Source organism: Polypterus senegalus, chromosome 3, assembly GCF_016835505.1.
Source record: "Polypterus senegalus isolate Bchr_013 chromosome 3, ASM1683550v1, whole genome shotgun sequence".
Classification (NCBI taxonomy): Eukaryota; Metazoa; Chordata; class Cladistia; order Polypteriformes; family Polypteridae; genus Polypterus; species Polypterus senegalus.
This window is the reverse complement of record NC_053156.1, coordinates 151637104-151649387: the sequence shown is the minus strand read 5'-3', so window position 1 is coordinate 151649387 and position 12284 is coordinate 151637104. Positions and strand designations below refer to the sequence as shown.

The 12284-nt window shown below is 42.2% G+C and overlaps 1 protein-coding gene across 2 annotated transcripts in view; it reads left to right on the top strand.

Annotated features, from left to right (window-relative positions):
* snx14 (sorting nexin 14) overlaps window positions 1–12284 on the top strand; it is a 217900-nt gene that overhangs the window by 82034 nt on the left and 123582 nt on the right. For both annotated transcript variants that reach the window (XM_039748070.1, XM_039748069.1), the window contains exon 12: window positions 7116–7230. In XM_039748070.1, the coding sequence (XP_039604004.1) occupies window positions 7116–7230 (115 nt within the window). The remainder of the gene's footprint in view (window positions 1–7115; window positions 7231–12284) is intronic.

The following is a 12284-nucleotide window of genomic DNA, read 5'->3' as shown; positions in this document are numbered from 1 at the left end:
AAGTATCATTATGTAATCATAAACCCTTAGTTACTTTTTGAGTATCTGATGCTGAGTTCCTCAGCTTAGCCCACAAGTAAAATGTGCTGTTCTTCATTCCAACTAATTTTGTTTTCATTCACAAGATAAATTTGTATCTAGTCACATTTCTTGCTTTTTAAGTTATGTTTAATCTGTCATTATTGTAGACAGTTACATAAGACATACATTAACCAATTTTAATTTGATCCCTTATAGTTATGTTATTTTAAAGTTTGTAAAATTAAGTAATTTTCAAAATTGATCTTTTAAGTTCTTGCTAAGGAAGAAAGTGACACTGGCAGATTTTAGGGCTCCTAATGATTCAAATACACAATATACCCTAAAACTGGAATTCCATTAAATTGCATCTAATCAATATTCTTGCTTTTTAATTTGTGTAGAGAGATGTGAAAAGAAAAATATCTACCCAGTTGTACCAGGCTCGTTTCCATGAAATATTTAGGACCTAAAAATATATGCTCAATCCACCAGACAATTTTTTACCTTCCATTTAGCTGTTGTAGGATTTTCCCTTAAGAAAAGCCCAAGTATATTGTAAAAATCACTAGAGTAAACTAATTGACATATAGCCACTTAGATTTTAGAGGTGATGGGCACAATCATTCTTAACCTGCTAAGAGAAATGTACCCAGGACCGCAATGTACAATACACACTAAGTGAGTTCGGCTGTTGACATGTCATCTTCTACAAGAAAAGCATTGAAAATGCATTATTCAAAATTATGGCATTTTAAAGCACAATACATTTTGAACTGTATTATTTCAATTAAAACTCTACTTAAGCGTTGTGATATTTAGGTAAATTTACCAAGGTAGCATCAGTCACGCAGGATTCCTGGATCTGATGCTAGAAAATTATCTTTTTTTGTAAAGCATGGGGAAAATTGGTGTTAAAAGAATGTATATGAGGCTATTGAGTGAATTTTTTGTAGTAGTGTACAGTAGTGCAGTATTTAGAAAATATGTTGTTTGAGCTCATGGAGTTTTTAGTCTTACAGTTTGATTTCAATAGCTTAAAAACAAAATTGGGGTTATTAAACAAAACATTAAAGGAAATATATAAGATTTCTAAAATATGTTGCTGGAATTCAGTATAAAAATTTATATTTTTAGAAAAAAGACAAGAATTAATATATTATCTTAAAATGTATTCTATTATCTGTTTTCAGCATGTGGCTAGTTGAAGAAAATGTGGTTGGGGAACTTTTGACTGTAGTTAAGGCTGATTTTCAGCATGTAACCTAGTAATGATATACATATTACGTAGCTGCATTTTTATTAAGTATTAGGTGTAATAGGTGTATAATAGGTTTAACTCTGGAAAGTTCATATTAGGAATCAGGTCTTACTTGATTCTCAGGAGTAATAACATCAACAATCAAATGAGGCAGAATGGGAGCAAGCTCCAACTAGTATTAATTTAATGTACAGCATATACAGTGTCACAAAAACAAGACATGAACAGATAAAGGTTTGGGGCAGCCACCCGTATAATATGGTATCCCGGCTGCAAAAGTCGTTTTTATCAAATGACCAGCACTGAAGTGCATACAACTGAGTCCAGAACAAGACTGAGGGAAAAGGGAAAAAGGGCAGGCTTTTAAAGGGGAAGACAGGAAGTGAGGTCATAAGGATCGGGCACGTGTTCATCAATAATTGGATCAAGCCCGGACGTGACATCAGAGGGACCGGAGCTGGTAAGGTCTACTTCCATTGGCTCGGTCCCGGAAGTGACGTCATGAGAGCCAGGTGGAATCTCCCGGTAATGGTCTACAGGAAAGTGAGAAAAAGAGTCAGTGCACTCTGCCACATCCCGGCATGCCTCAGAACTGCCTTCACTCAAGCCCTTTAGCTGCCTCCCATGCGCACGTGTGTGACAAGGCGCCTCCCCCCTTAGCCCAGACCCGTCGGGTCGGGCGACCCTAACTGAGAGGTTGTGAACCCGAGAAAGAGCATCAGCGTTGGCATGGAGAGTGCCTCAGTGATGAATGAGCGAAAACATATACGGCTGTAGGTCAAGAAACCACCGGGTGACCTACGGATTTGACTCCTTGTGCAGGGCCATCCACTGTAGAGGTGCATGGTCCATGACAAGGGTGAATTCCCGGCCCAACAGGTAGTACCTAAGCTGAGTAATCGCCCATTTAATCGCCAAAGCCTCCCTTTCCACCGCTGCATACCTGGTCTCCCGGTCCAACAGTTTCTGGCCCAGGAACATGATGGGGTGTTCCACACCATCGACACTTTGGCTCAGCACAGCGCCCAGGCCTGCGTCCGAAGCGTCCATCTGGAGGATGAAAGGCAAAGAAAAAAGTTAGGTGCCATCAACACAGGTGCGGACGTAAGGGCGTGCTTTAAATCACCAAATGCAGCGCCTGTTTTTTCAGTCCATACCACAATGTTCGTGGCCCTCTTCTTTGTTAAATCAGTCAAGGGCGCTCTCTCCGAAACCGGGTACAAACCGGCGGTAGTACCCGCTAACCCGAAAGGCTTGGACCTGCCACTTGGTTTGTGGACGGGCCATTTCAGAATGGCATCAATTTTGGAGCACTGTGGCCTTACGGTACCCGACCCACCAGGTAGCCTAAATATTTGGCCTTGCTCAATCCAAAGAAGCATTTCTTGGGATTAATCCGAGCCCGCCTCACCAAGTGTCCCAATACCGCTTGGACATGCTGTAGGTGTTCCTTCCATGTGCTGGAATAGATGACCACGCCATCCAGGTAGGCAGCACTGTATGAGTTATGAGGCCGAAGCACTTTGTCCACCAGACGCTGAAAGGTTGCTGGAGCCCCATGTAACCCAAATGGAAGGACACGATACTGCCAGTGTCCGCTAGGGGTACTAAACGCATTTTTTTCCTTTGCAGAGTCCGTTAAAGGAACCTGCCAGTACCCTTTTGTCATGTCAAGTGTGGTCAAATATTGAGCCTGTCCAAGCCTCTCAAGGAGGTCGTCCACTCGTGGCATTGGATAGGCATCAAATATGGAGACTTGATTAAGCCGACGGAAGTCATTGCAGAACCTCCAACTCCCATCAGGCTTACCGACAAGCACAATGGGGCTGGACCAAGGATTATAACTTTCCTCAATCACACCTAGTTCCAGTATGCGCTTGATCTCAAGCTCCACTTCAGCCCTTTTTGCCTCGGGAAGACAATATGGGCATTCTCTGACAATAACCCCGGGCTCTGTCACAATGTTGTGCTCAACCAGAGACGTCCTTCCAGGGTTTTCACTGACTACCTCCTGAACGGCCCGGATAACTGTTTCCAGCTCCTGCCGTTGTCTGGGACTTAAGTCTGTACCGAAGTTAAGGCTGTGGGAGTAAGCGGGGCTGACCGGAGGAGGGATCGGGGTTCCTGTCCTTCTACGGTTTCAGCAGGTTCACATGATAAACCCGCTCCCTCGGCCAACGATTGGGTTGACTCACCAGATAGTCGACCAGTCCCTTCCTCTCCTTAACTTCGTAGGGGCCTTGCCAATGGGCAAGCAACTTAGAGTGGGAGGTAGGCACTAGGACCATGACCCGATCTCCCAGGTGGAACTCCTGAAGAGATGTGCTGCGGTTGTAGTAACAGGCCTGTGCTGCTTGAGCCTCTTCCATGTGACTTTTAAGGAGAGGCTGAATCTTTCCAAATCTATCGCGTAACTGTGCGATATACTCTAATATGTTTGTAGAGGGAAGAGCCTCTTCTTTCCATCCTTCTTTTAGAATATCTAATATGCCCCGAGGTTGTCGCCCATACAGTAATTCAAAAGGGTAGAACCCCGTAGAGGCTTGTGGGACTTCCCGTTAGGCAAAAAGGATGAGGGGAAGGAGCGGATCCCAGTTCCTTCCATCCTCGCTGACCACCTTACGCAGCATTTGTTTGAGAGTCTGATTAAACCTCTCCACTAATCCGTCGGTTTGAGGATGATACACTGCGGTCTTTAAATGCTTTATTTTCAGTAACTTGGCAGTCTCCTTGAACGTCTCCGAGGTAAAAGGTGTCCCCTGGTCCGTCAAGACTTCCTTGGGGATCCCCACGCACGCAAAGACCCCTAGTAATTCCCATGCGATGGCTTTAGAGGTAGCTGAGCACAACGGAACAGCTTCGGGGTACTTTGTAGCATAATTCACGAGGAGTAAAATGTACTTGTGCCCTCGTGCTGAGGGCTCTAAGGGTCTGACCAAATCGACCCCAATTCTGTGGAAGGGAATGTCAATTAAGGGTATAGGAACGAGAGGAGCACGGTCCCTTCTAGGAATTTGTCGCAGTTGACACTCCGGGCAGGAAGCGCAAAAGAGACGAACCTCCTCATTGATCCCTGGCCAGTAGAAATGGAGCTTGATCCGCTCCAGAGTTTTCTCGGTGCCCAAGTGGCCACCTAGGAGGTGGGCGTGTGCTAGCTCACAGACCTGCCGCCGGAAGGTATGTGGAATTTGCAGTAGCTTTCTCTCCTGCCCATCATTGCTACACGATAAAGAAGGTCATTGTCTAAGACAAAGTGAGGGCCCTGTGGCATCGACTGGTTAGTGCGCTGGCCATTGACAAGGACCACTGCATTTTTAGCAAACTTCAGGGAGTCGTCATTCCATTGCTCCCTTCTAAAAGACACGGGCATCTCTTTAAATTGGAATCGCAACAGGGAGAGAGGGTCAGTGTCGACCTCAAGGGGCGTGGTTTCCTCCCATTCTGTCTCGCCGTCGGTGGATGACATCTCAGCATGTGACAGCCCGGGAGTTGCCACGTCACTCAGGGAAGCCGCTTCTTCTCTCTCTGCCGGCTGATTACACGGCGTGGAGGCAGCCTGAGACGGCTCATTCCTGTCTATAACGAGGCCCAAATGAATCCCGGGAGTGGTATGTGTCTCACCTCTTTTAATTTCAGGCCAGTCCCGCCCCAGTATCACCGGGTGTGGATGATCAGGGAGGATTGCCACGGTTAATTTCCGAACTGATCCTCCGTAGCTGATGACACAGGCGGCGGTCCTGTACCAGCGGGTTTCCCCGTGGACACAGGTTATACCGGCCTTAAATTTTAACCACTGTTATGGTAGCACAAATCGGCGGGCAACAATGGAAATGTTGCTGCTGGTATCGAATAGAGCAGATGTTTTATACCCGTTAACGATCACCGCGCCTGTGTGTGGGACCGCCAACGGGTTAATCAGAGCACACCAACCCCTCCTCCCCCTGCATTCCACCTCATTCCCAAGCGGTTTGTGCGCCCGCGACCCCGGGGATGCCGGCACAAGCTCTGGGTTGTACTTTGGGGGGTTAGGTTTTGGGACGTACCCCGGTTGAGTTCGGTCAAAGGACGGTTCAGCTCCCCCAGATTGTGAGGCCATCCTTTGTCTCTCTGTGAGCTCTGCCATGTTTTTAAATTCTCTGCCCCAGACCAACTGGGTGAAGCCCCAGGATAGTGTGTCCAGAAGCAGGTAGCAAGACACCAGCTGTATTATTTGAGAGGGCTTCAGTTCCTGTGGCCGTAGCCACTGCCCTACCTTTGCCTATAGGGACCAGGCTTGTGGAGGGGTCGGTTACTCACCTGCCAGTCTGGGGCACCCCTAGGTGGAAATCAGGGTTCTGGCTTCACAGTTAGGCAGACACTCTCCTCCGAGAGAGCATGAACAGCCCTCTTCCACCCCCGCACCTCCGAAGCAGCCCAACTCTGTGGGCTCCTCCCGAACACTCCCTGGCCTGCCTAGGTTGCCTAGTGGAGCATGCCAGGAGCAGAGCCTGTACCGGGCCACTCAGAAACATGGGACACCCTTCCCGCCTGGAAACTCGGCCCCGGTACGCTCCCACCTGGATGTGTTGCAGGTTCTGTCCCCTTTTCTTCCAGTTCTTCTCCATCCTGCCAACTACGCCAATGTCACAAAAATGAGACATGAACAGATAAAGGTTTGGGGCAGCCACCCGTGTAATATGGTATCCCGGCTGCAAAAGTCGTTTTTATCAAATAACCAGCACTGAAGTGCATACAACTGAGTCCAGAACAAGACTGAGGTAAAAGGGAAAAAGGGCAGGCTTTTAAAGGGGAAGACAGGAAGTGAGGTCATAAGGATCGGCACGTGCTCATCAATCATTGGATCAAGCCTGGACATGACATCAGAGGGGCCGGAGCTGGTAAGGTCTACTTCCATTGGCTCGGTCCCGGAAGTGACGTCAAGAGAGCCAGGTGGAATCTCCCGGGAATGGTCTACAGGAAAGTGAGAAAAAGAGTCAGTGCACTCTGCCACATCCCGGCATGCGTCAGAACTGCCTTCACTCAAGCTCTTTAGCTGCCTCCCATGCGCACGTGTGTGACAACAGTTAGGTCGTAATATTGTAGCAATTTCTTGGATGGGTTTTTTCTGTTTTCGCAGCTTAAGGATGGCTTCTTTCACCTGCATGGAGAGCTCCTTTGACTGTATGTTGTCTGTTCACAGCAAAATCTTCCACATGCAAGCACCACACCTCAAATCAACTCCAGGCCTTTTATCTCCTTAATTGATAATGACATAACGACGGACATGCCCACACCTGCCCATGAAATAGCCTTTGAGTCAATTGTCAAATTACTTTTGAGCCCCTGAAATGAAGGGATTGTGTTAAAAAACGCTTTAGTTGCTTCATATTTTTATGCAATCGTTTTGTTCACCCCACTGACTTAAAGCTGAAAGTCTGCACTTCAACTGCATCAGAGTTGTTTCATTTAAAATTCATTGTGGTAATGTACAGAACCAAAATTAGAAAAAAGTTGTCTCTGTCCAAATATTTATGGACCTAACTGTATCTGACTTAACAGACTAATTACGTTTGCACATGTGTCCTGTGTTAGAAAACTTTTGAGACAGTTATGGTAGTAAAACCAAACAAGTGAACTATAGTGAATGAATTTTCAAATGTTATCAATACTTTTTTTCTTTACTTTTCCTATTAAAGGTATGTAAACTAATTAGTATTTATAGATTTGTAACTTGTAGGAAGAAATAAACCATTAACTTAGTTAACAAGAGATTAAGAATGCAATCCATTTAAAATTTATGATCATGAGAGCAATAACATAATTTTTACATGGCTTAACTTTACTTCTATTCTGTTAGGTGTTAAAGCTGGAACTGAAAGAGATCCGAGAACAACAGGATCTTCTGTTTCGCTTCATGAATTTTCTAAAACAAGAGGGAGCAGTGCATGTTCTTCAGTTTTGTCTTACAGTTGGTATGAGAGAGTTTTCAAAATTGAATATTTAATTAGTGCTGAATTTTTTCTAGTTATGTGCAATTAATACAAAAATACTGTATATTATCGTAATTTTGAAGAAAAATGTTAATGGCTGTATATTTAGATGCATTATGTAAATTACGGGTGGTATGGTTTAAATGTAGCTGGTCTTTTTATAGTTATAATGTGACTAAAGTTTTTCATTATGACTAGTAGCATAAACTTCTGAAAGTGATCAGTAAATTGTCTCTGTGTAAAAAATCAATTTCCGTAATTTCTTTATAGCTTTTTAAAACTCATCTCTAACTTGCACCTATGTATTTACTCTTAAAGTTATTTTAAAATTTTGCCTGAATTAAACTGGTATCCTACAACTAAGGGTTATGGTTTTGTCAGACTTTAAACTGCTGTAAAAGTATTTGTTTTATATAGTTCACTTATAGATCAGTCTTCCTTGCAGTAGCAGATTTAGATTCAGTGTATGGCCTAAAGGTGAACATGTAATAAGGAACCAACCAGATGTCCTTGATCGCTGAAACTTCTTTTAGTATAAAACACTGCCTCTGCATTATATATACGCTCACTCCATTGACTCGCCCCTCACAAAACCCAGAAAATGTCACATTGTTGTGTCATACCTGCTATTTTCATTTCGACATTTCAAACTAGCACAACAGTTGCTTCATCTCACTAACTCTTCTGCCTGTCATTTCCTCCTCTATCCCCCTTCTTATACTTACCTCTACTGTCAGTCTTTTCAGTTTGATTATTTTGCTGGTTGTAAGATGAAATGTGGTAGTACTTACTATTTTAGCGCCATAGGAGTGAAAGCTTCTGTTATGCATGTACAGCTTTGCACTGCCACAAATAGTATGCAAAATGGTGGGTGGTTTATCACTCAATGCATAATTCATGCTTGGGCAAACTTGGTTAATTTTACACCACAGTTATGTGGCAACCCATCATAGACATGTCCGTGATCCAATATGGGTCACAGTCCATGGTTTAAGAAGGAAGTTTATCCCATGTATTTAGCCCTAGTATTTACATGGGTCAGGTGTGCAGAATAGGATAGGTTTAACATTTCTTTTCTGTAGTGTTTCTCAGAGCAGCCTTTACAACATATACGCTACTTGTGAGCAGGGTCATGCTTGTAAAGCAATAGAAGATGGTTAACAGTTTTTCTTGCTTTTTTTTTTTCTTTATTGACTCTCACCATTTTCAAAGCAAATTAGTTTAATTTTGACATGGTTAATGTGTCCTTCTGAGACTTTTAACATTAAAAGGTATTTTGCACATATTATTGACACTTACAGTGGTGTGAAAAACTATTTGCCCCCTTCCTGATTTCTTATTCTTTTGCATGTTTGTCACACAAAATATTTCTGATCATCAAACACATTTAACCATTAGTCAAATCAAGTAACTATTAGTCAAATCAAGTAAACACAAAATGCAGTTTTTAAATGATGATTTTTATTATGTAGGGAGAAAAAAAATCCAAACCTACATGGCCCTGTGTAAAAAGTAATTGCCCCCTTGTTAAAAAATAACCTAACTGTGGTGTATCACACCTGAGTTTAATTGCCGTAGCCACCCCAGGCCTGATTACTGCCACACCTGTTTCAATCAAGAAATCACTTAAATAGGAGCTGCCTGACACAGAGAAGTAGACCAAAAGCACCTCAAAAGCTAGACATCATGCCAAGATCCAAAGAAATTCAGGAACAAATGAGAGCAGAAGTAATTGAGATCTATCAGTCTGGTAAAGGTTATAAAGCCATTTCTAAAGCTTTGGGACTCCAACGAACCACAGTGAGAGCCATTATCCACAAATGACAAAAACATGGAACAGTGGTGAACCTTCCCAGGAGTGGCCGGCCGACCAAAATTACCCCAAGAGCGCAGAGACGACTCATCCGAGAGGTCACAAAGACCCCAGGACAACGTCTAAAGAACCGCAGGCCTCACTTGCCTCAATTAAGGTCAGTGTTCACGACTCCACCATAAGAAAGAGACTGGGCAAAAACGGCCTGCATGGCAGATTTCCAAGACGCAATCCACTGTTAAGCAAAAAGAACATTAGGGCTCGTCTCAATTTTGCTAAGAAACATCTCAATGATTGCCAAGACTTTTGGGAAAATACCTTGTGGATTGATGAGACAAAAGTTGAACTTTTTGGAAGGCAAATGTCCTGTTACATTTGGCGTAAAAGGAACACAGCATTTCAGAAAAAGACCATACCAAGAGTAAAATATGGCGGTGGTAGTGTGATGGTCTGGGGTTGTTTTGCTGCTTCAGGACCTGGAAGGCTTGCTGTGATAGATGGAACCATGAATTCTACTGTCTACCAAAAAATTCTGAAGGAGAATGTCCGGCCATCTGTTCGTCAACTCAAGCTGAAGCGATCTTGGGTGCTGCAACAGGACAATGACCCAAAACACACCAGCAAATCCAACTCTGAATGGCTGAAGTAAAACAAAATGAAGACTTTGGAGTGGCCTAGTCAAAGTCCTGACCTTAATCCAATTGAGATGCTATGGCATGACCTTAAAAAAGCGCGTTCATGCTAGAAAACCCTCTTTCTGCAAAGATGAGTGGGCCAAAATTCCTCCAGAGCGCTGTAAAAGACTCATTGCAAGTTATCACAAACGCTTGATTGCAGTTATTGCTGCTAAGGGTGGCCCAACCAGTTATTAGGTTCATGGGGCAATTACTTTTTCACACAGGGCCATGTAGGTTTGGATTTTTTTTTCTCCCTAAATAATAAAAACCATCATTTAAAAACTGCATTTTGTGTTTACTTGTGTTATATTTGACTAATGGTTAAATGTGTTTGATGATCAGAAACATTTTGTGTGACAAACATGCAAAAGAATAAGAAATCAGGAAGGGGGCAAATAGTTTTTTACACCACTGTACACTTGACCTTGAACTTCTTTGGTGTTGAGGACTTGCAAACTCCCATTGCATAATTATTTGGGCACCAGGGGCCTCATGTATAAAAATTTATTTAGATTCTATGGTAAAGCTTTGCTTTTACTAGAAAGGCAAGAACAGCATATACACAAAAAAGTGTACATATGTATGGTCCAACACCAAGACCCTTTGTAAATCTCAAATCCACTTAAAGGTAAGTGCTCATGCACATGCTTTTAGCCACTCCTAATCACCTCTTGTCAATGACAATATTTGGATTACACACTTTTTTTTGCAATATTCATGACCTAATCACTATATACTGTAAATATGCCATGTTCCTGAGTAACGTAGAAAATGCACCTATAACTTTAAGACAGTTTTCATGCCAAATTCAAAATGTTTTATAAACCCCCTCTTTTGTGTTTGAAATTGCTTACGCACATTTCCAATCATAAGCAAGTTCTACTCATGGGGACTCCTGGTCAAAGTGGAGCTTCCAAATTTTTACCCCAGTTAAACACTTGTTCAATTTTTCCCAGAGTTTAAATTCATTACCTCACAACTCTTCTTGGAACATTAGAAACAGTGATGCTTCATTTCAGGGATCAACATTCTGGGTATCTACTCTGCACAGTCATGAGGGAGATGTTTCATGCTGCAGCTGAACTATGAAGATATCTGTTCAGCTTATGAAAGAATACTACACAAATCAGCTTTCACTTTCTGTTTGTAGTTTTAATATAGTTATAGGCTATGTTTTCAACAGATAAACCCAAGCATGCTTTCTTCATTAAACTAAATGATATAGTCTATGTGTAACATAAGAGTAATAGGAGATGGATATATTTACGTATTTGCAGACACAAGATGGAAATCTAAGTTAGCCAGGTTTGACCTTTTTTCCCCCTCTAGAGAAAAGGACAATACCCCTCAATTCTGCTGCCTTAATTCTCATCTAATGAATGGGCACAGGAAGTATTATTCTTTCAGTATCTAATTTTAAATGTTCTTGTAAGTGTTTTGGTTTTTCAGCTGATTGGATGAATCAATCTTTATCTTATTATACGTTATACTTTATAACTTCTCCCTACCTTCTCTTCTACATCTATAACCTAAGGCAATTACATAGAGTAAAATGACAAACAGGATTTAAATTACAACTTAAATAATGTATTGTTGATAATATTCATAACATAATAACAATAAGCAAAATAAATTTGAATATTGGCAACCATACAACCTGATAAATGCTGATGTGTAGTTTCAGGCAGCATTTTTAGTCAGTTTCTTAATATGGCTTCAGAGTTGTGCTTCACGGTGTGGTTTTATTTCAGTTCATGGTGTATAAGATGCTCCTTCATCATGATGGTGTGAGAGAGAGGGAGGAGTAAAAAATCTGAATTTATATATTCTTTGTCCAAATTCTTACACCATTAGGACTTCATGCTACAGAATGGCCTCTGATTCAAACCAATCCTAAACAGCCATACTCCAGACCAGTGGGTGCACATAGTACCTTTCACACCTGCCCCCAAAAGCATTTGTTGAGTTAATGTTTGCCAGCTAGGTAGTTTGGCTTTCCTGTGGAAGTTTATCGAGAGAGTCCTGCGGAGAATCACTTGCCAGACTGGTTTTAGGCACTTCCCCCAACCCTGTCATAAAATTCCTCTCTCAGTAAAGACTGGTTGGGGTTTTTAAACATCAAACCATTGTTTTCCTTATCAATGATACAACACTAATATTGCATTGGTTTGTCTAAGTTACAAATAAAGGCATACAAAATATTTATCAACTTCTATACAAAATTTCACACCACAACACTGGCTTTACCCTAACTACAAAGTTACAATACTCTGAGAATCGAAGCTTTAAATTGTGAACTGTACTTGTCTGTTTGGAGACGATTTGTCCCAGTTTCTTCAGGACCTATAGAGAGTTTTCCCCGTCACATGTGGTAGGGTGTTCAGCGCTGTGGATTTCTTTGTCCAGATCCTTTCCTTTCTCTTGGCTCTCCATGTTTCATACATAAATAGTCCTCTTCTACTAGATTAAAACTCTGCTGGGTAGCTGATGATCAGTCTACTCCTTTTTACAGCAAGATAAATGTGTTTCTTTACATATGGTTTCTT